The sequence below is a fragment of the Pipra filicauda genome, unplaced genomic scaffold, assembly GCF_003945595.2.
Source record: "Pipra filicauda isolate LSUMZ 115617 unplaced genomic scaffold, ASM394559v2 scaffold318_size846807_pilon, whole genome shotgun sequence".
NCBI classification, from domain to species: Eukaryota; Metazoa; Chordata; class Aves; order Passeriformes; family Pipridae; genus Pipra; species Pipra filicauda.
In genome coordinates, this window is record NW_024104441.1 from 90,979 (window position 1) to 111,402 (window position 20,424).

The following is a 20,424-nucleotide window of genomic DNA, read 5'->3' on the forward strand; positions in this document are numbered from 1 at the left end:
TGGGTTTGACACAGGAAGTCCTGCCTGTGTTCTTCCTGTGGAGGAGGAAAGATGTTCTACCTGAGCATTGCTTCCCCATACACCATTGTGGCACATTGCCCTTCTTCTTCACCTGTGCTGGTTGCATTGACGTGTGTGTTTTCTCCTTCAGTATCTTGTTACCGAATGGCTGAACGACAAGGCAGAAAAGCAGGAGTGTCCTATTGAGTGTCCTCTGCGCATTACTACAGACCCAACAGTTTTGGCAACTACCCTAAATATGTTGCCAGGTCTCATCCACTCCCCGCTGATTTGTACCACACCTAAACACTACATTCGCTTTGGTTCACCTTTCAACCCAGAGAGACGTCGAAGGCCCTTTCTGTTGGATGGAATTTACAGCTCCTGTAAAAAGGTATGTTTGCTCATGTCTTACCTTCATGGGCTGTATACTCATCCAGCTCTTACTGGCCCCCTTGTAAAACAGTTGTGTCCTCTTGGAGTTTATTTCCATGTATTCCTGCTGAGCTGGTGTGTTGATGCAGTGTCCAGACTATGACTGCTGACTTCCTCCTAGTCACTGTTCTGTTACAGTGAACATGTACTTTCGGATACATGTACGTTTAGAAACATGTACTTTCAGATACGCAGTGGCTGTTTATTATCCAACATATGCGATTCAAAGGGTGTTTTGTTCAATTGTTGCCCTTAGAAAATTTTATGTTACTACTTTCACAGTTACTCCATCAACAGATGGTTGGCATTGTGGGGATAGGACAGTGTTGCAGAGGACCTCAAGAAAACAGTGCCCCAGTCAAGACCCATTGTCTTTGGAAGAGCCTGTGTGGTTTAAAAGCTTTGAGTTTGCCTATTTGCAAGAGCAAGTCCACAGCTCTTTGATTTGGATCCTAGACAGCCTATCTGCAATAGGTTCTTGAGGCCATGCAGGAAGCTTGAACTGAGCACAGCTGTGGATTCCTCCAGAGATGGCCAGTAAATGCCAGTATTTACCCATCCACAGGGAAACAGTAGCCAGGTTAGTTTGCTTTATCAGATTTGTATCAGAATCCATCTTGCTGTTGGCTTTGCTCAGAGACTTTTCCAGTTCGTGGGACCCTGAGAACAATTATGTGGAAATCCTTTCTGATCAAACTGTCTTGGTAGCTTTCAGAGTCAGGTACCATGTCCTGGTTTCTTTGTCTTCCTTTGTTTGAAGGTGTTTTTCCAGAGAAAATCTTTGGACTTTACTGTTTCCACCTTCAGCCAATTTGTTGTCATGCCCTAACAGGCACCTACAAAAAGAAGCTGAGGTGTCTCTTTGGTATTTACTTTTTTAGGTAAAGCTCTTCATGGTTCATATATAGATGTATGAACAAAACCTTGTCTGTTTCTGTGTGCCTGGGCAACCTCCTCAAGCATCTTTAAGTTGAGAACTGCAAGGTTTGAGCTGCTTTTTGAACTTGAACAGTGTCTTTGAGCCTCAGGGAAGAGAGAAGCATCCAGAGCAAAGCTGGCACAGTTATTTGGAGTTCTCTGCTCAGTGTAGTTGCTGTGCAACTACCAGCAAGTTCACAATTGAGTGAAAACTGTTGTGATGGAACAAGTCTTCTGATCTTTTGCTACATTTGACTATTTTCTAGTCAAATGATAATTTTCAGTGCTGGAGGGGGAATGGACTAATTTCACTACGGATGACTTTCATTTAGTCCACACCTTCCTCAAAGCTGAATGTCCAAACCTTGTGTTACAGCTGGGACATTTTCAAAGCAGGTTTCTTTTAGCCTGTTAGTACATTTTGTGCATACCAGTATGATGGAGTTTTCTTTGACAGGTTGATTTAAACTCATGTTCAGTTCATGATTTAGCGTGTTAGAACAACCCATTAGTTTTCTAGCTTGTAATTTTAGAAGTGGTTGGTTTTGACTTTATATGGTACTTTGTTCTAGCCTGTGCTAAGGTGTGCACTGTTTTTGCTTGTCCATTTCCCAATATAGTAGGAAAATTGTGAATGCTGTCATCCAGCATGTTCCTGTTTCTTAATCTGAAAACTTAAATACAATGTCTATTCCATTATCTAAATAATTAATAAAATACTGAAAGCTGCTTTTTCCAGAACAGATGTTGCAGAAATAATTTGTTAGATTTCTGCTTTTTGAATGTAAATGTTTAACTGTTCTAGTGAGGGGTTTTGTCCACTTTGTTAGGAGATCCATAGCTTTTTCTTGGAAGATGCTTGTTAGCATTTGGTGGTTTTATGACTTAACAGTCTGGAGATGTAGAAATCTGCTTCTCATGTTTGGGAATGTTTAGAAAACTCACAGAGAACACCTCCTTTTCAGCGAGCTGAGGTCTAGAAATGGTCCAGAACTTGATGACATTGGTCTCTCAAGACCTGATCTTTGTCTTGTCTACTTTTGACTACTCAGCCAGGGAGGTTGATTTATAAAGGCTGTTGAAATAGATCACATATTTTCTTGGATTGTCAGCAGGCCTCATCCTTAAACTACTGAGAACTGTGCCAAAAATTCAGCTGATGATCTCAGTTTGCATCCAAAGCATGGCAGTGTCTGAACCTCGCAAGGAAACTGAACTGTAACCTGCTCTCACGTTAATCACACACTGTACAGTGACTTGGCTGTCAGATCAGATGCCACGTTTGAGGTAGTGGTGCTCCAGACTGGCTGGCACTTCTCACTTTTCCTGGTGGCCGCAGTGGAATCCATTGAGTTACATTTGAACAGAGAAGAAGCGTCTGCTGTACAGTAGTGAAGGCCATCAAAGTAGATCCTGTCACCTGCTCTTCATCCTCGTATTGAAGTTTTCACTTTGAGGATTGTGGCCTCTGAGTTTCTGATGCACTTTCACGATAGCTTTGAGGAATCATAAGACATACACGTGTATCTCTAATGGGATACACATTGCTGGCATGCAGATGAACTGTGGATTGCTGAAAGGTAAAATTACAATTTTAAACCTCTCTGGGAGAAGAAAAGTCTGGTAAAGTGAGTCCCCTGGGTAAACTGCACAAATGAAAATTGCTCTTTGCTTTTTTTCAGCAGTTTGCTCTCATTTTACTGAATCACCTGAGTGTTTTCCCTTATATTGCGGCAGTTATTTTTATAGTAAAGATAGTTCCTGCCTGCCATAAAGAGTCAGTTTGTATCAAGATACAGAGGTAGCACCTGCTGCAGCAGCTGATTTGCTGAGGCTTCAATTCATGTTCCCTTGTATGAGGTCTGATACATTCTTTATTGTCCATGTTCAGAAGACCACTGTGACTTTTATCTTTTTTAATAGTAGCTGAAGAAAAGGGGTTTTTTTCTTGGTTTGCCCTCCTTGAAAACTGCTTCCTATATTTTTATCAGATTTTTTTGCTCTGTGTCTCTGGCAGCAAGCACAGTCCTGAAAGAATTGTAATGTGATTAAACTCAGCCATTTCTTTGCTGGAATTGTTAAAGCAGAATCTATGTTAAGCTCTAATATGCCTTAGTGGAGCAGAGGTCTCCTGTGTTTGTTTTCCTGGGCAGGAAACAGCTTTTTTTGCAAAAACCAGGGGATGTAGATAGTCCATCACATTCGTGTCCCTTTTCTTTTAAATTACGATTGTTTTTATTAATTTTTAGGTGCCAGTGGTTTGCATTTTTATGTTTATAATTTGCCCTTTACTTATCTTTGTGTTACTGCTGAGGATTGCTGCTCCCAGAACACATCCCATCAAGAGCACAGTCAGCCCCATCACAGTAGGTGGTGGGCTCGGTGCTGACAGCTGTGTTCTAACAGCTCCTGCCTGAGCGCACGCGAGGGAGGTAATCCCGGTGTTCTGAGCAGCCTGCCCTGCTCCACAAGAGCGTAGGAGTCTGAGTGCATCCTGCAAGATGACATAGAAAGTACCCGAGGAGTTTCACGTTTATGTAGTCTCGTTCTGTTTCAGCGCTGGATCAAACAAGCCCTGGAAGAGGGGATGACTCAGACCTCACCAGCTCCTCAAGAGAACAGAGCCCAGTGTCTATACCAAAGTAACGAGAACAGCAGCTCCTCCAGCATCTGCAAAGATGACACAGGTAAGTGCTCAGCACCATCAGGGCAGCGCTGGCTCTGGAGTCAAACTGGGGGAGTTGCCGAGTAGCAAAGGCAGCTGTACAAGTGATATCTCAGTGTGCGCTGCTGCCTGATGGCACAGCTCTGTGGTAGGTGAGAATGTTGCTTTGTTGTTCACTGAAATTTCTGCAGACCCATTCTAGCTTGAGCATGTGCAAAGTTTCTCAGTATTTTTTTGTAAAAAGATAATAATTTAATCTTGCATCATCAGCCTCAGTGCTGTGTGATCTTTTGTACAATAGAAGGAATGGGGGGGGGAAGTCAGTACAGTGTTATCTTTTTTCAGCAGGATGTTGTTAGATGGGCAATTAAATACCTGCTGACTGCAGGAAGATACAGGAAAGTCTTACAGGCACATATGTAATAGGCAAATGACTAAGTCTCAAAGATGGAGAAGTTAAAAATCCATGAGTAAAGGAACAGAATGGTCAAATACTGTGTCTGAATCCTTTTACAGAGAAAGAGAGTGAAGATCTGCCCAGCTAGGGATCAGTTTTCCAAGGATGGCAGGAGGCTAGACAACAGAGACATTATACAGAATTGACTATTGAAAAGTTAGATAAACAGAAAATAAACAGAATGCCACAAGCAATAAATGTACATCCTGAGCAAGAACTGAAGAAGCAAACAACTGAACTGTAGAATTTACTGATTTTTTATTTTTTCTTTTTTAACCTGAGCATCAGAAAAGATTTTAAAGAGGAGTAGCCCTGAGGGAAAGGCTTTAATCCTTTATGAAACTGAAATGTGTTTGGGCTGTATTGATGTAGCCTGTAGGTTCAGGTAGCAATAATTGAGCTGCGTCTGGTTTGTTTGTAGCAGTGACAGTGACACGTCCTCTGACCCCTCTTCTTCATTCTTCTCTGCTCTTTTTATCCTTTCCTGTCTTCCTTTCCCCTAGCTCCTTCTTGTGCATACTTCTAGTTGAAATATTTCCTTTCCTTATTCACTGCATGTTCCTGATTATGAGTTGTCCTGTTAGCAGTATCTAGACATTGCTAAAGAAGTAATTCAGAGGTACTTCATTAGTAGGAATCTTTTGTAATTGCATTGAAGACTCATGGGCTTCATTTGGCTGGGGAAGGAGACAACGGGATTTGCTCATGGGTAATGGTTAAGGTTAATGGTTCAGCCCTGTCCTCAGCTCAGTTTGCTTTTCAGACTTGCTGAGTCCCCTGAAGAAGTGGAAGTCTCGCTACTTGATGGAGCAGAATGTTAAGAAGCTGCTGCGGCCGCTGTCTCCCGTGACCCCTCCACCTCCCATTCCCTCAGTTCCTGGCTCAGCGAGCCCACAGCTGGCTACACCCTGCTCCTCACTGCCCGGAGAGGAGGAGAGTCGCAACGGCTATGGCGTGATGTTCTCACCAATCCCCTCTCTGGCTGCCAGTCGCTGCAATACTCCACTACAGTTCGAGGTAAATCTGCCCAGCACTGAGGGTGCTAAAAAGAGGAATGGGAATATTTGTAGCAAGGGCGACACTTGGGACACCCTCCTTTTGGAGTGTGTGGCTATATTGCTGGCCAGCATCACAGTGTCAGCCTCAAGAGCACTGCTGCCTTTCTCCCCTACTCCACTTCTGACCAAATCTCCTTCTGTGTTAAATGTCAAACCTCACTTTGTAGCTGTGAGTAACATTAGTCTTACGTTGTTTTTTCTATTTCTTCAGAGTAGCTCCCGAATTTTGGAGGTTTTTCAGTGATCGTTAATCATCTTTCCCACTTCAGATCTCTGTGCCAATGTGGCCTCCAAACCCTGCCTCCTCCAAAGAGTGCAGTAGTGTTCCATTTCTCAAAGGCTGTCTGCCATTCTCATCTTCTCTTTCTCCAAACAGCTTTCAGTAACCCCAAGTGTGGTAGAAATACGTTACATCAGCTTCCACTGTATCCTTTGGTTTTTCTTTACCTTGATTGGGTAGAAAGAAAATACTGTAATACCTTTGATTTCTTAATACTTTACTTTTGCAAAAATCAGCACTAGTAGTGAGCAGGCTCTGTAGGTGGTTTCCATTGCTCTAAACTCTGTGGGAGAATTACCAGCATTCATCCCACCAGGACCTTCCACTTTCTGTTGCTGCTCTGTGCCTGTGAGTAGGGATCATGCTGTTTGCAGGTTTAGTTTTGTTTTCTAGCATTGCATATTTTCATTAAAAACCTGTGGAACTCTTCAGGCCAGCTGCTCATACTCTGCCAGTTAGAACCATTATAAAAAAATGGTGCAGTGATGGACTGCTCCACACTAGGGACTGTTTTGCAGGAATCCCTCATCCATTTTGCAACAGGTGGTATTTTTTGTGGTATTTTTAGTTTAGTGTGCTTTGATTATTTTCTTTGAGAGCCCTGTCTTGTAAGTTGTTTGAGGGGCAGCTCTCTAGAAGTTAGCAGGGAAGATTGTGGAGCACTGAGGAGAGAGATAAAAGACTGTTCCAGGCAGAGAGCTCAATAGGAAGTGATCCTTTCCCTGGCAGTGGTTAAGGAGGCAGCTCAGGGCAGTGTTGCCACAGTCTAATCATCCCTTTCCTGTCCCACCACATTGTTAGTTAACTAGCCTTGATTTCACTGGGTATCTATAACTTACTTGTCTTTCTCCTTTTTTCCTCTTGAAAAGAGTCTAACAGCTCACTGGACCATAGGCTTCTCCATTCAAACTTTTGTATTTCCTCCAGTGCACCTCATTCATAATATCATTGTTTTAATGTCACGTCTGTTTCATTTCGTTGTCATCAGTTCTAACTGGAGGGAATGCATCTCCCCAAGTATAAAGCTTTATGCTTCAGTCCTGTGGCCCTGTGGGAAGAGAGTGACAGAAAGATTCTTCCATCAGTTCACAAGCTTCCTCAAGGAAGCTTGTCTTCTTAGAAATACATTTTTGAAGGCTTTTAAGAAAGTTCCTTCTTGACTGATTTCCTAGCTGCTCTCTGAAAAACTTGTATCATAAGCCTTCTGAAGCTCTGGTTGTCGGCTTTTTACAGATTGAGTTTTTTCGGACTGTTTTGTGACCTTTTTAGACTGGAAACAATTTAGAGGATGCTTAGCCCTGCATATTCATAGGAGTGACTATAGAAGCATGAGGACATGCATCTGCTTTTTCTGTGGAGTTTGTCAGAATTTTTTTTTAGCTAACAAATTTGAGATTCCTCAGTTTCCTAAGGTTTTCTGCTTTGCACAAGACAGTGACTGCTGCCATATTTCTCTGGGAAACCTTCTTTGATTCTATTTTAGGCCTTCTCATTAGCATGGAAAGGGAAGTGCTTGGGAAGGAGCCCTTAACTGCTGTCAAGGGCATACACTGCCTCACTGATAGGTGCTCAAATGATATGACATTTCATAAAGCTGGCTGTCCACACCTCTTCTCTTGACTTTGTCTGGAAAGGTGACCCACAGTGGATTGAAGGAGACTGTTTTGGTTTTTAGTGTAATGTCTGTGAAAGGTCACCTTAGTGTTTGAGGGATCTTAGTTTACTTTTTGGGCTAAACCAGGCTTTCCATCTCTCCCATGTTCTCAGAATAAACACCATACATTTCTTTCTCTATATTTCATGGTGCAAACTCTGTCTGACAGCATCAGAAATATAAAGAGTAAAATGCTGCTTTTCTTAATGTTCATGTGCTGTTTTGGGTTCTAAGTTGCATCATGAGATGCAGTAACCCAGTCCTATCTGTGCTTCTGGGAAGCTTTAGAACCCACTTAACCAACCACGTTGCCGTCCAGGCTGGGGCCAGTTCCTGGGATGGTTTTTGTTTAGAATAGCCATTGCTAACCTCTGTGCTTGTATTTTGTACATTGTATTTTGCTTCTTGACTTTTTAAGTAGATGAATAACTAGATGCTTTTCCCTCCTCTAGAACGTATCCTCCCCCGAGAGTTCCCCTGCGCATAGGCCCGAGTCCATGTCACCTGAGGTAGTTACCGCACCCGGGCCCGTGTGTGCTGGGAGGGGAGGGGTGAGGGGCATGGAGGCAGTGGGAATAAGTGTGGAGCGTTAGTCACAGCAAGGCTGAGGAGAGTTTTCAGGGTTGTCACAAGAGAGCAAACAAATTGAAGACTGGAATTCTTGATTCACTTGTTGACCCTGGTGGGAAGACTTGGTATGTCTCAGCTGTTGAGGTGAAGGCAAGAGATCTGGGCACTCTGCAAATGTCATTGTCAATGTCAGACCCAGCCCAGCAGATAAGTGGTCTGTGATATTTACTCAGCAGTGCCAAAATGACTGCTGGGGAAGGGAAAGCACTCACCACTAGTTTTGACTTACGAGCACACAGTGGTGCACCTGACCTGCTCTCTTCAGCCTTGATGTATCTAAACCCGCTCACTTGCAGACTGAAAATGTTGAGGAGATGCCACAAAGTAGTATTTTGCTTACCTAGTGCCTTGTTGTAAAATATGAGGTGAACTGCCTTGCTCAGAGACTGTTTCATAGTAGAAAATCTGTGCTCATCTCCAATGTGGTGGATTACTTGGAGCTGTAATACAGCAGGGGAAGCGTTCTCAACGACAGCAGAAGAGGAGAGCTGGTGCCTGGTGCTGCTGCGTTTTTCCCTCTGCACTGTAGTCCTGCAAAAAGGATGAAATCTTGTCAGTTATACTCATTGTCTGAGATCCTGACATATTAACGTGGTGAAGGAGATTATTATTCTGCTGCCCTGGAGGGTTTTTGGCACTTCAAGCAGATAAATGGATATACTGTTGTATCAGTGCCTAGTGCTCCAGAAACTGTGACAGCACAAAGATGATGCCATTGTGGTTTTGTTGGATATTGTAAAATGTAGAAATGCAGTAAAAATTAAATGAATGTACTATTGTTGGAGATTTCCAAAGCTCACAATAAGTGAAAACAAATGGCTTAGATGTCCTGGGTATTTTATTGTTAGGAAGTTAGTAGTGGCTGACTTGAGAGAGTCAAGAACTTGGCTAATATAACAGCAAAAGGACAGCAGAAGTTTTCTGTTCTCTCTCCATAATTAATATAGCTACTGCTATGTGTTAACATCAGCTTGGGGACGTATGAGGCAATTGAAAATGCTGTTTTGAATTCACTGACTGCCTGGGGATAATGCCAAGCCTTATCCTCTTGTTGCAGAAAGACTGCTGAAGGGGAAAGGGCATCCCATTCTGGACAGCTGAACTGATCATTGTTTAGTCTGTCATTCCCCTGTGGAATGAGCAAAACAGTGCAGGAGAGAAGACCCTATGGGGTAATCAGAAAGGAACTGGGAAGCAGGAAGCTAGCATTGTACAGAGCACTTTCTGACTTAAATTTCTCTCCCCACCCTTGCCTGACACTTTTCCTGACTTCCTGCCCCCCTGCCTATATCCTTCTCGGACTTTCCAGGTCTGCCTCCGATCCGACCTGGATTCGAAGGGAGGGTACTTGGATTCCAGTGCAAACCAAGAACGGCCATCGCTGCTCAGCTTTGGATCCTCTGATGTGGCTCCACAGCCCTCCATAAACTCTACTTCAGAGATGAACTTCCCAGGGAAAAGTGGGGAAGCACAGATGCTGCTACGAAGCTCTGATCAGGCTTTTCGGACAGAGTTTAATTTAATGTATGCCTTCTCCCCATTGAACGCTATGCCACGTGTAGATGGGTTGTTGCGGGGGTCTCCTCCTTTGGGAGAGAGGAAGCCCATGAATTCGGAAGCGGGATGCTGCAGATCTCCTGCCGAAGGGTATTTCAGCAGACACGAGTCGGGGCTGCTCAAAGAGGCAGCGCACGGATCCATGTCTCCCTGCGGCGAGAGGGCTTGCGAGGGCGTCAGAGCTGCTCCCCAGAATCCACCGCAAAGGAAGAAGGCAAGTATTCCTGAAAAAGAAATTCTTAGGTTGCAGGAACCTCTGTGGGAACCGTAAACACCACGGGAAAGACTTACAGGCAAAAGGAAGAGAGTCTGGGCGAGTAATCCAGGCATCCAGTGCCTGGGTGAAAACAGTTGTTAAAAGAGAGTTGTTACCCTTTAGGCAAGATTTTGATGTGAGAGGTGGAAGAAAAAGACCACAGTGAAAATACCTCTTCTGGGAGCACAGAAAGTAGAGCAGGATGCTGGCAGCTTCCATCAACAGTTGTTAAAATGAGACAAGACCCAGAGTAATAATACAGTGCAGCTGTACAGCTGGTGGAGGTGTTATTTATCAGGATGAAAAGGGTCCTTAGTAGGTAAGAGGATCTAATGTTTCAAAAGAAAACATAGTCTGTTTATTAGAACATATTAGAACATTTCCATAACATTGCAAAGAAAGTAGATGAAGGTCATTACTTGAAAGTTAGCTCTTTGAAACTAAAACCACAGGAATATGGTTTAAAGAAAGCAAATACCTATTGGTTTCTAATAGCAGGCCAGTGACCCTCATGGGACTAAAACTGAGTGAAAATGGTGAGTCAAGGTGGTGCTGTGATAAAATAGGGTACTTGTGGGACAAATACTGGTGCTTTTTCCTGTGCTTGGATTTCTTTTTTATGGCAAGTGTGGTAACTCAGATCACTTGTATAACGGTCCAACTGGATGGAATATCTTATTTCCATTCCATTTCTGAGGGCTCTTGATTTTTATTTTCCTTTGGTTTTCTTTTAAAGTTACACTTATCTTAAAACCTTCATATGTTGAGTTACTTTTGGAAATAGCCTGTTCAGTATTTTAGCATTATAAAGCCTTCTCTATGGGCATTGAGTCATAGTTGATAAATTCTTCATCAGAGCTGCCTTCTGTGAGTCCTTTATGGCTCTGTGCCTTATAACAACTCTGAGGGAACACACACTGAAAGATAAAGGCTCAGCTGGAAATATTTTGGTTCTGCTGTCCCTGTGTTGCAGGACTGGGTTATCTTTGGTTGGTGTCTTTGACAAATGTGAGACTGCTTTGCAGAAAATACGTTCTACCTTTGCTAAAAGCAGTTTGTTTAGGTGGCAGTGCTGGAAGTTTGCGATGCCTCCATAGCAGGAACCTGCTCTAAGCAAGTTGAAGTTCTGTGCTAGGCTTCACTGAGTTTTTGTCATTAATGTGGCTGAACTAATACACATGAATGGGGCACTGAAGATGCCAGTTCTGTGAAGAAGGCTCTTATTACCAGGGATGTACAGATATTGAAAAAAATTTACATAATATCACAAACTGAAAATGTGAAGGATTTTGAGAGAAGGAAGGATATAGAGGCTGGATGCTTGAATACGCATGCATGTCCTGAAGTAATGTGAAAATCCAGGTTGTTAGAGAAGCAAACTAGCTGGATGTTTCCGCTGAAATAATGGTCATAAAAAGTAAAATGGCATGGCAGTCCAAATTTGTACCACTTAGCTCTGCAGATTCAGGAAGAGTTGATAATCCCACTTTGCCTCATCAAGTCTTATCTGCAAACCCAGGGAAATAGATTTTTTAAGTGGTGTGTGGGCACGTTCCTCCTCCTTGTCCTAGTCCACTGCATTCCCTGAGTCATGTCTGTGCTGTGCTGTCTCTCCCAGGTATCCCTACTGGAATACCGCAAGCGGAAACAGGAGGCCAAGGAGGGCGGCGATTCGGTGCGAGGGGCAGGGACCCCCACCCGGCAGGGCAGCAGCTCCTCTGGGACTGACACAGACGGCCCGTCGGGCTCTGCAGCGCGAACCCCGTCCTCCCCACAAAGTGGCTTCTCCCCTTCTCATCCCTCCCTGCCTCACGTAGAGGACGTCAGCCCACCGGACTCCAGGGGCTGTGGTTCTTCATCATCACTCAGCAAATCCCAGGAGAGCATCAGCAGTAGGTGGTGAGTGTCATCCTTCCAAGCCAGCCTGAGATTGTTCCACAGGGAAGGACTGAACTCTCTAGGAGGTATTTCCATAACAATATGCGCAGTGGGATGGATTCGGTTGGGTCTCTTGGCATTGTTCTCTTTCTTAATTGCTAAACAACCGTGAAGGATACCAGCAGCCTTCCCCGCCTGCCCTTTAGATATCAAAAATCTGTCTTGAAACATATGAAGTTAAGCAGTTGTTGCTATTCCACCAGTTCCCGTTTGAGGTCTTGGGTTGGAAGGTCTTGCCCATGCAATGAAAATGTAATCCAGGTCTTTTCTTGATGAACCTCCATACTTTTTGGACATGAGCGATACTAAGTCCACTCCTACTCTGAAGGGAAGCTCGCAGCCCTCTCCAACTTTGCATTTAAGAAGCAGAGACAGAGCAACAACTTCAGCTTTCCTAATGCCCTGTAAATACAGCTTGAAGAACAGTTACCTGACTGTGGTTGGTGGCTTGCCAAAGGCACAGAAAAACCACCCTTATCGTGTTACCGTGAGCAGGTTTGATAAGGAGGAAGGCTCATCTTCAAAAACACTTGAACCTGATAGTAATGTCTGGTCCAAACCATTAAGTACTGCAGCACTGAAATGCTGAGTGTGGCTTTGTAGTGCCTGTGCAGTGATGGCTGGGATGTTGTGACTGGAGCTGTGTAGGACACTGGCTCTGCTGTTCTGCATTCAGGTTCTGTTCGTGCACACCACAGGCAGAAAGGCACACACACCTTTCCTGGTGCTGATCCTCCACGTGCGTGGCTGTGTCACTGCTCGGATAATGGCAGGGGGATGGCAAGGGGAGAGATGCAAAGCAATGCTGAAGGCAGTGAGAAGTATGAAGTTTATGTTGAAAGCGCTTAGGTACTTGGATGAGTTTGCAGGAGTAATAAGATCTGTTTCCTTCCTTTTTCCATCAATTTTCAAGCAGAGATTAATAGAAACAATTGTCTTGTATCTCTCTGACAGTTCTCTATCTACCAGATGACCTTCTGCCAGATCCTGGGACTGGCCACAGCAGAGGCAGTCTGCTAATGATTAGTTTACCATCATTATTCTGTTATCAAATAGTCTATACAAGTAATAATATCCCGTTTTTCCCCTCCCCTCCTGTGCTGCTTCCTTCTGCTTGTAAAAGAGCAGAAAAAGAAAGCAAAACAGCTGAATGAGCTAAAACTAGTTCAGGGTGAGGTGTCAGTGTGGCATCCTTGCTCTAGTAGCATGTTTTATGTGCTGTGAGCTTCATCTGCTGCTCCTCAGCAGGTGCTGCTCTGGCTTCAGTTTCTCATGTGGATTCAGGAGCAAGTATTGTGTGGGAATAAAGATCCTATTGTTATGGGACACTGGATATAAAGTTGAAACCATGCTGATAACGTTTTGAAATGGGATTAAGTAGATTTGCTGCCCTTTAAATTCTTGGGTTTCTGTGTTTTAATGGGCAAGGCTGACAAATGTACAGTCACCTTCTACTTTTAAGAAATATATTAGAACCTGCATGTTTCTGAGCTAAAGTTGTGACCCAATTTCATCTTTAACTCTCAATGCTTACATGTCAGATACATTTCCAGATAGTCACAATAATATTAGGAACAGAAGAAAATGGTGGGAACTAAAATTCCGTACCTTAATTTTTAGAGTTTTCCAGATTTTTGCTGAATTCTGCACTAATTGCTGATAGCTTTCATTAAAAGAAATAGGAAGTTTGTCTCCTTCACTTGCCAAGATAGACGTCACAAAGTAAACAGATGTGCTGCTGCCCAGTAAACCCAGCCTGGCAGCAAACTGTCTCCAGCAAAACAATAACAGCAAAGGAAGGTGTGAATTCACCCCCTCACCCCATTCACCTCCATGAGGTGTGAACTCTGGCCCCTTCTCCTTAAGTGAGGGTGAACTTCAATGCTTGGGCTATCTATTTAAAAAACAAACAAAAATAATAAAAAACCCCATGATATAAAGCACAGTTTTCAGTAAATATTAAAAAAAATAAGTACAGAAATCAGTTAATATGCTGTTAGACTGCATGCTTACATGGTATGCAGTGCATTTAATGTAATCTGAATATTTAAATTCAGGCATTTTTAAGGCACACATTCTTCAGTGCCCAGGGTAAAGGTGTTGTAAATCCCTGGTCAAGGTGATGTTGTCTTATATGTTGAACCACATATTTCTATAGAGATGTGGATGGTCCTGTGCATGGTAGATGGAATGTTGACCCAGAGGTCTGGGATTTGTCTGTAGCTCTGTTTTTCTTCATCAGATTGGCTTTAGGAAAGCCATTTCACCTCTCTTTCACCCTCAGACAAGACACATAATGGAACAATATCTAGCACTAATCTTGAGTGGAGAGTTTTCACACTACAAAATAAACGGGACAGAGTGTCATTAATAGGCAAAACGGCCAAGCAAGTTTTGCTCCAGGAACATTGCATTATCCAACTGTGTTGTCTTGGCACTGTATTATCATAAAGGTATTGAGTTTCCTTCTTTTTAGTTTGAATAAAAGTAATTATGGAAAAAACTGTATTTAATCTACCAGGATTTTCAAAATGCTGTTGGATTTCAAACCAGTTTTTTTCTGTAATCAGGTGATTTACTGAACTGGATGTTTATACCATGTTTTTGATAAAGGACTTGGTTTTCTGAGAGCAGTGATGTCATGATAGCCAGGGACTGGCAGTCTGAAATCCCACCGGAGGTTTTTTACATGGCAAAAGCAGTTCAGAAGTTTATTCCTCATCTGTCTAAAGACCCGATAGTCTCTGATCCTTCCTTGCTGCAGTAGGGGTTTCTATTTGCACTGACATGGTACCGGTGAACTTAAGCAGAGACTTTAAAGACAAACCCATGGTGTGGTTACACCAAGGAGCCCACAGCCCCTGTGCTTTGGTCATGTTGTTCCTGGCTGTGTAATAGCAGTCCTCAGCTGTTCCTGGTTTTTTGTTGCAGGATGGTCCCGACGTCGGTGGAGAGGCTCCGAGAGGGCCGGGGGATACTTGAGAAGGTGCTGAGGAGTGGTGCAAAGGTGTCCCAGAGACACGAATCCTCACCTACCTGTGACAGTGCTGTTGAGAAGGATGCAGGTAGGACAGTGAAACTTTTGGACATTTGGTTGGTGGGAAATGATGGCCAGCTTGTCAGTTGTACCTTCATCTTTAACATTATCGAAGTTCCTTTCTGCAAACCATACTTTATTGTTATTCACATATTGCTTGAGCCTGTATCCCTCTTCTGTTAGACCTGGAAGACCACTAGGTTTCTCCAGGGTTGGATTCTAGACTGCCTGCATCTTGGTTCTGACAGGGACAGCTTCTTTGTCCTTGGACAGATGTGCTAAGAAGGTGCTATCATTTAATTCTCATTGGCTGAACATTCACACAAATGTAATATTTCTGAGCATTTTAGGGCAAGTATGTATTTTCTTCATTCCAAATCAGACTTTTTTCCCCTCCAGTTGCAGTAAGGTGTATTTGAGACCAGCCTCTGAAAACTGGTGTCTCATCGAGGGTTTTCCTGGTTTTGTACACCTAGGCACATCTTTTCAATTCTTTTCCTTCATCCAGTCTTGAGAGGAAATCCTCTTCCCTATCAAAAATGTCACAGTTTCATGGAACCCCACTGGGAGTCTCTTCCCTGTCTTTCCGTCCCATTGGAAGTAGCTTTCTTGGTGTTTATTTGGGTAGGCAAAATCCTGGCTCCTGCAACAGGCCTTTGCCCACTCTAACCTGTACATCTCTGGCTCTTCAGTCTCACCCTAAAGTTAGGCTGGAATTAAACTTTCATCTGCAGTGGTACATTCTTCTTTCTTGTTACGTAAACCCCATCCCACTCTGAGCTGTGAAAACCTAATGCTGCAGCTGACAAAAGTCGTCTTGTCTCCTTCATCCCACCGCAGCAAAATACGTTTTTTCTTCTTTTGCTTACTGTGGCAATTTCTTCAGCAGCTTGTTTAGATTCTAGTTTATATTCTCGTTTAGATTTTGTGAGCCACCTTCCCTCCCCCAGTTGCTGCTCTGCTTCTTCGTGAAACAAACGGGTGGCTGAGTCCGTGCCGTTCCTGGTAGCACCTGGAATGGTGAAGATGCACATGTTCACTTGATGCTGTAACAGATAATATTGAGGGGAACTGAAAAATCCCAAACTTGGAGGTTTGCTGATGAGGCATGTAGGAATGAAATGGAATTTGTGTGCATTCCACGCTTCTGAGAACTGCAGCTGCTCCCAGCTAAAGCTGTCACTTCATATATGTTTTAGGTTGACACAGGCCAGTACTGCCAAGAAAAGCAGTTCTTCATGTCATTCCTAGTGCAGGTATTGGGAAATGGGGAAGGGAAATGTTGGCTTTAGCTTTTAAGTTTACATAAAGCAAATTCAGGAAGGTCATAGTTTATTTAGCCTTTGTAATTTAGTCTTTCAACTTGTCTTTAACTTGTCGAGGATTTTTCTAAGAACAGGCACTGGCAGTAAATTGTGCAGCTCTGCCAGCATGCCCGGCTGTTTAAAAAACAGTCTTTAGATTTCTTCTGATTCTCATACTCAACTTGTGTGAATCACAGCGATCTCCTGGATTGAACAGTTAGTCTCTTCAGTGCGTGACTGCTTAACAAAACATGCCCCGAACTTCCAAATTTTGCCTTTCTGCAGTACTGGGAATGTCACCTACAGCAAGTCCAACAGCCACTTGCTGCATCGATGTCATTTCAGAAATGGAAGGTGGCACAGGACACGTGCTGGAAGCTTCACGCCCCAGTTTCTGTGCAGGTCTGTGCCCTGAGGAAAAAGGCTCCTGAGCCTCAAGAGCAGATGAGCTCTGTCCAGATCCTTGTTAGCTAAGCCAGCACTGTAGTGCAGCACAGAGAGGACAATGGCAGCAGAGCCAGAGACACTGCTGGCACTGGTGCTCGTGCCAGTGCAGCTGGGGCCAAAGCCAGACCTGTCTGGCAGAAGTACAGAGCGGACTGAGGCAACGTGTCCTGTTTCATGACTGAGACACATCTGTCATATAAATTTGATACTAATACCAACAGTGTTTCACCAAGGCATTTCAAATCTGGCTGCTGAGAATCCCTGAGATGCTGCAGATAAACAACTCTGTCATTAGTCTGCAACAGAACTCTGATGGGAAGTCTCCTAGTCCCAGCAGCTTCCTCCTGAAGAAAGCAGGATCACCAGCCACGGTTACAAGGGTAGCAGCTGGAACATACACGTGGCTCAGGGGCTGGGTCGCTGCAGTAAGTACTTCTTGCCTACCCTTTGAGGAAAACTGGCTACAGGATCCTGCTGACAGCCCTCCAAGAAGGGACAGTTTTGTCTCCTGAGCTGTAACTGTATCCATTGTGGCTTCCTGTAACCAAGGCTGAATGGGAAATTGCCAAGATCTTAGAAACCATCTTCTGCCTCTGGTATCCTGCTGAGGAGCCAGGGGAGCCCAGGCTGTGTCCATGCTGAGTCTCCAGGTGTGGCCATTCAGACAGGCTGGTCCAAGGCAGGTGGGCTTTGTGCTGAACCAGAGTGCACTGGGGTGAGGGGAGTAGCCCTTCTTCACACTGTTGGCTGTTTGTATATGTTAAGGTCTCCCAGTTGTCTTCTGCTGGGACTCTTCAGCTTCTGGAATGCTGATGGCTGGGGAGGCTGCTCTGGTCTCAGCTGCTGCTGGATGCAGAACATGAGGGCTGGGCTGTTGGTGGTGCCATTTGAGAGGGAGCTGCTATCCGGCCTCAGTCCAGAGGGTGAGGTTTAACGTGCTGCCTGTACATTGCAGACACAGCAGAAGGAGACACTCCAGAAGCCCACAAAGGACCAGCAGTTTACAGTCCTTCTCGGTACAGCTATCAGGTAAATGCTTTCATGTATTATCTGCACATTCTGAAATAAAACCTTTAAAGAGATAAGGGGGAAACTGCCCTTGGCTGCCAATTGTTCCCAGTCCTGCTGCACTAAGTACCTTCATCATGAGAAAGAGGTAGGAAATGTGAAAGTCAATCTGACATGCCTTTTCTTTTTTTTTCCCCATGCCTTGTTCAGCTGCTGCAGTCTGACAGTCCCCAGGCAGAATCACAGACCCTGCTCCAGCAGAGCTCCTCCCCGTACAGAGGGCACCTCGCGCCGTCTCCTGGATACAGCTACCGAGCAGCAGCACAGAGGACAGGACACGGCCTCTCCCATGGTTCCTCAGAAACATCCCTCTCCTCCACCTCGTACTCCAGCCCTGCCCACTCGGTCTCCACAGACTGCTCTGCCCTGTTTGCAGGGACCTCGGGGTATTTCAGCAGCCAGCAGCACTCTGGCAGCGTCAGCAGCAGCCTCCTGAGGAAGAGCTGCCCCGCGGCTGCCAGCCCGGCACAGCAGACAGCTGTGGACTCTCTCTCCTCCGAGTCGGGCTCCCAGCCCTGCACGGGTGTGTCGGGCTCCTCCTCCGCTCCCCAAAGTGCTCGCTCACTACAGTCAGACTTGCGGACTATCAGTCTGCCCAACTCCGGGCAGTCTGTGCTCTACCAGGGCTCCCGGGGCGCAGTGATTTCCAGTGCACAACACTATCCACACCGCGGGGGAGGCAGTGTCCACCAGTACAGACTGCAGCAGCTTCAAGGTTCTGGAGTAAAGACTCAAACAGGACTTTCCTAGGGCTGCCTGGACTCCAGGAGGACAAAACTGCCCATAGCTCCTTCCAGTCACCTCTGGAAGTGGCTCCTGGGCCGGTGTTGGGAGCTTGCACCTGATGCTGGGGTGCCAGGGGTCAGAGGCTGAGGTCTGAAATGCACGGGTGAGATTTGTGAGCAGTATTGGCCTCTGGCCTGGTAGGAGAACGCAGATTTCTCTGAGGCAGAGACTGTAGCAAAGCAGTTCCCTGATGCGTGGGTACATCGCAGAAACAAAAACAAAAAAAAAGGAAAAAAAAAGCAAATGGTTCAAGTGCAATGACTGTGGCACAGCCTCTGTCTCTAGTCCGTGCCCATGGCCATAGTCACTCATGCAGCACGGACACCGTTCTGAATTTGAAAGCAGTTTAAAGGAAACGTTGGGGGAAGTTAACTCCAATCTCTTTATAGGTCAGGTTCTCAGTGCGTTCTGGGGAGGGCTTTAATCCGTTACGATCATTCCAGTCACAAGCAGATGAGCGCACACGGCTGCCTTTGGGCCTGGGTCACCACTGCCACTGTCAGAGCTTTTTCCAGGACAACAGAGTCTCCGCAAATGTGAACTAGCACAGGAGGGAGGGGGTTGGAAAGTGTGCCTGTCGCTGCAGAGGGTCTGGGGTGCGCTGTCATGTGCTGCTTCCTTGCAGGGCTATCTTGAACGAGTGTTCTAAGGTCGCTTAAGGAGTCTGTGAACAGGAGCACGGCCGAGGCTGTGCTGTCACACGCCGCCGTGCCAGGGGTCTCTGGCTGCCGGTGTGGAGACACGTGGAGGGTGACCGAGGGCCTGATCAGGCAAGTGATGCTGCAGTGCACAGGGGGCTGCAGGCAGAGGAGCGGGGGCTGCCGAGGGGCGGTGCTGGGGTGTTGGGTGCAGACCCCGGTCTGTGCCGAGCCAGAGGCTCTTGGGGCAGTGCCGTGTGGGGTCCTTCCCAGCCGCCGTCACCCGCCGAGCGTGGCAGGAGAGCCAGCCCAGACACAGTGCGCTGTCTGTTCAATTCCATACGATTGCCAGCTTCTTTCTCACTTGTTTACTGTAATATCGGGCGTGTTTTTATTTATCTAATTTTATATTCAGTTATAACCATAGTAGGTTAGCTAATATATGACAGGTGTCATCCCTGGTGCTGCAGTGGAACTTCTCCTTTCTCTTGGATAACATAATGCTGTGAGTCTGTCTCCCCTGTCCTTTCAGATGCACAGTCTTCTTCCTCTTTTTTTAGGACTGTTACAGGTTTCTCTAATTCACAATTGAAATCAGGTGTTTGTTCAGCCTAGGGGAGACTTTTAAAATATTGAAACAAAGAGTAACTTTCTCACACTGTCTGGCTGTGAGCGTGTTGGGATGGAACTTGTCACCCCGCAGTTGGGTGTCTGTATACTGTATAAAATAGGTGTAAACTTCACTTGGCTTAGCCCTGGGGGTGCAGCCTCCCCTTTCGTGCTCTGAGCAGCACGGGGCAGGCAGGCTCTGCCCTGCCAGGCGGCGAGAGGGGGCCGGGGGGCCCTGCCCAGAGGCTCCAGCACCTTTGGGCGCAGCAGGGGGGCAGGAGGGAGGGACCCTGGAAAGCTCTAGGAAAGGTGGGGGCTGTAGCTTCTTACTCTAGTGGAGTTTTTACACCATGCTGTAACATTTGAACTTTCACAAGAGATGTAATAATTTTGATAATAAAAATACTTAACTTGAAAACCGGTATTTCTTTCTGTTTCCTTACCACCTTGAGCCCTGGTGCCCAGGATGTGGGGTGAGGGAGTGGGGGCATATTGGTCTCCCTTTCCTGTCCCTGCAGGGTAAGCAGATCTTCACAGGAGCAGCCCTGCAGACCTCCCTTCTGCCAGCATTTTGGGTGAAGCCAGGGGCTGCTTCAGGAGCTGCTGTTCCTGAGAAAATTCCCTGAGCTTCTGGCTGGGGTTGTGAGATTGTGGCTGTGCTGCTGTTCTTGCTCATCTTAGGAGGAG

The 20,424-nt window shown here is 45.4% G+C and overlaps 1 protein-coding gene across 1 annotated transcript in view; it reads left to right on the top strand.

The window, feature by feature from the left end:
- SETD5 (SET domain containing 5) overlaps positions 1–20,155 on the top strand; it is a 65,188-nt gene extending 45,033 nt beyond the window's left edge. The window contains exons 16-24 of the mRNA XM_027713872.2: positions 152–394; positions 3,911–4,040; positions 5,239–5,492; positions 7,920–7,976; positions 9,407–9,868; positions 11,529–11,809; positions 14,780–14,913; positions 17,592–17,665; positions 17,855–20,155. Of these exons, the coding sequence (XP_027569673.1) occupies positions 152–394; positions 3,911–4,040; positions 5,239–5,492; positions 7,920–7,976; positions 9,407–9,868; positions 11,529–11,809; positions 14,780–14,913; positions 17,592–17,665; positions 17,855–18,454 (2,235 nt within the window). The 3' untranslated portion in view covers positions 18,455–20,155. The remainder of the gene's footprint in view (positions 1–151; positions 395–3,910; positions 4,041–5,238; positions 5,493–7,919; positions 7,977–9,406; positions 9,869–11,528; positions 11,810–14,779; positions 14,914–17,591; positions 17,666–17,854) is intronic.
- The last annotated feature ends 269 nt before the right edge of the window (positions 20,156–20,424 follow it).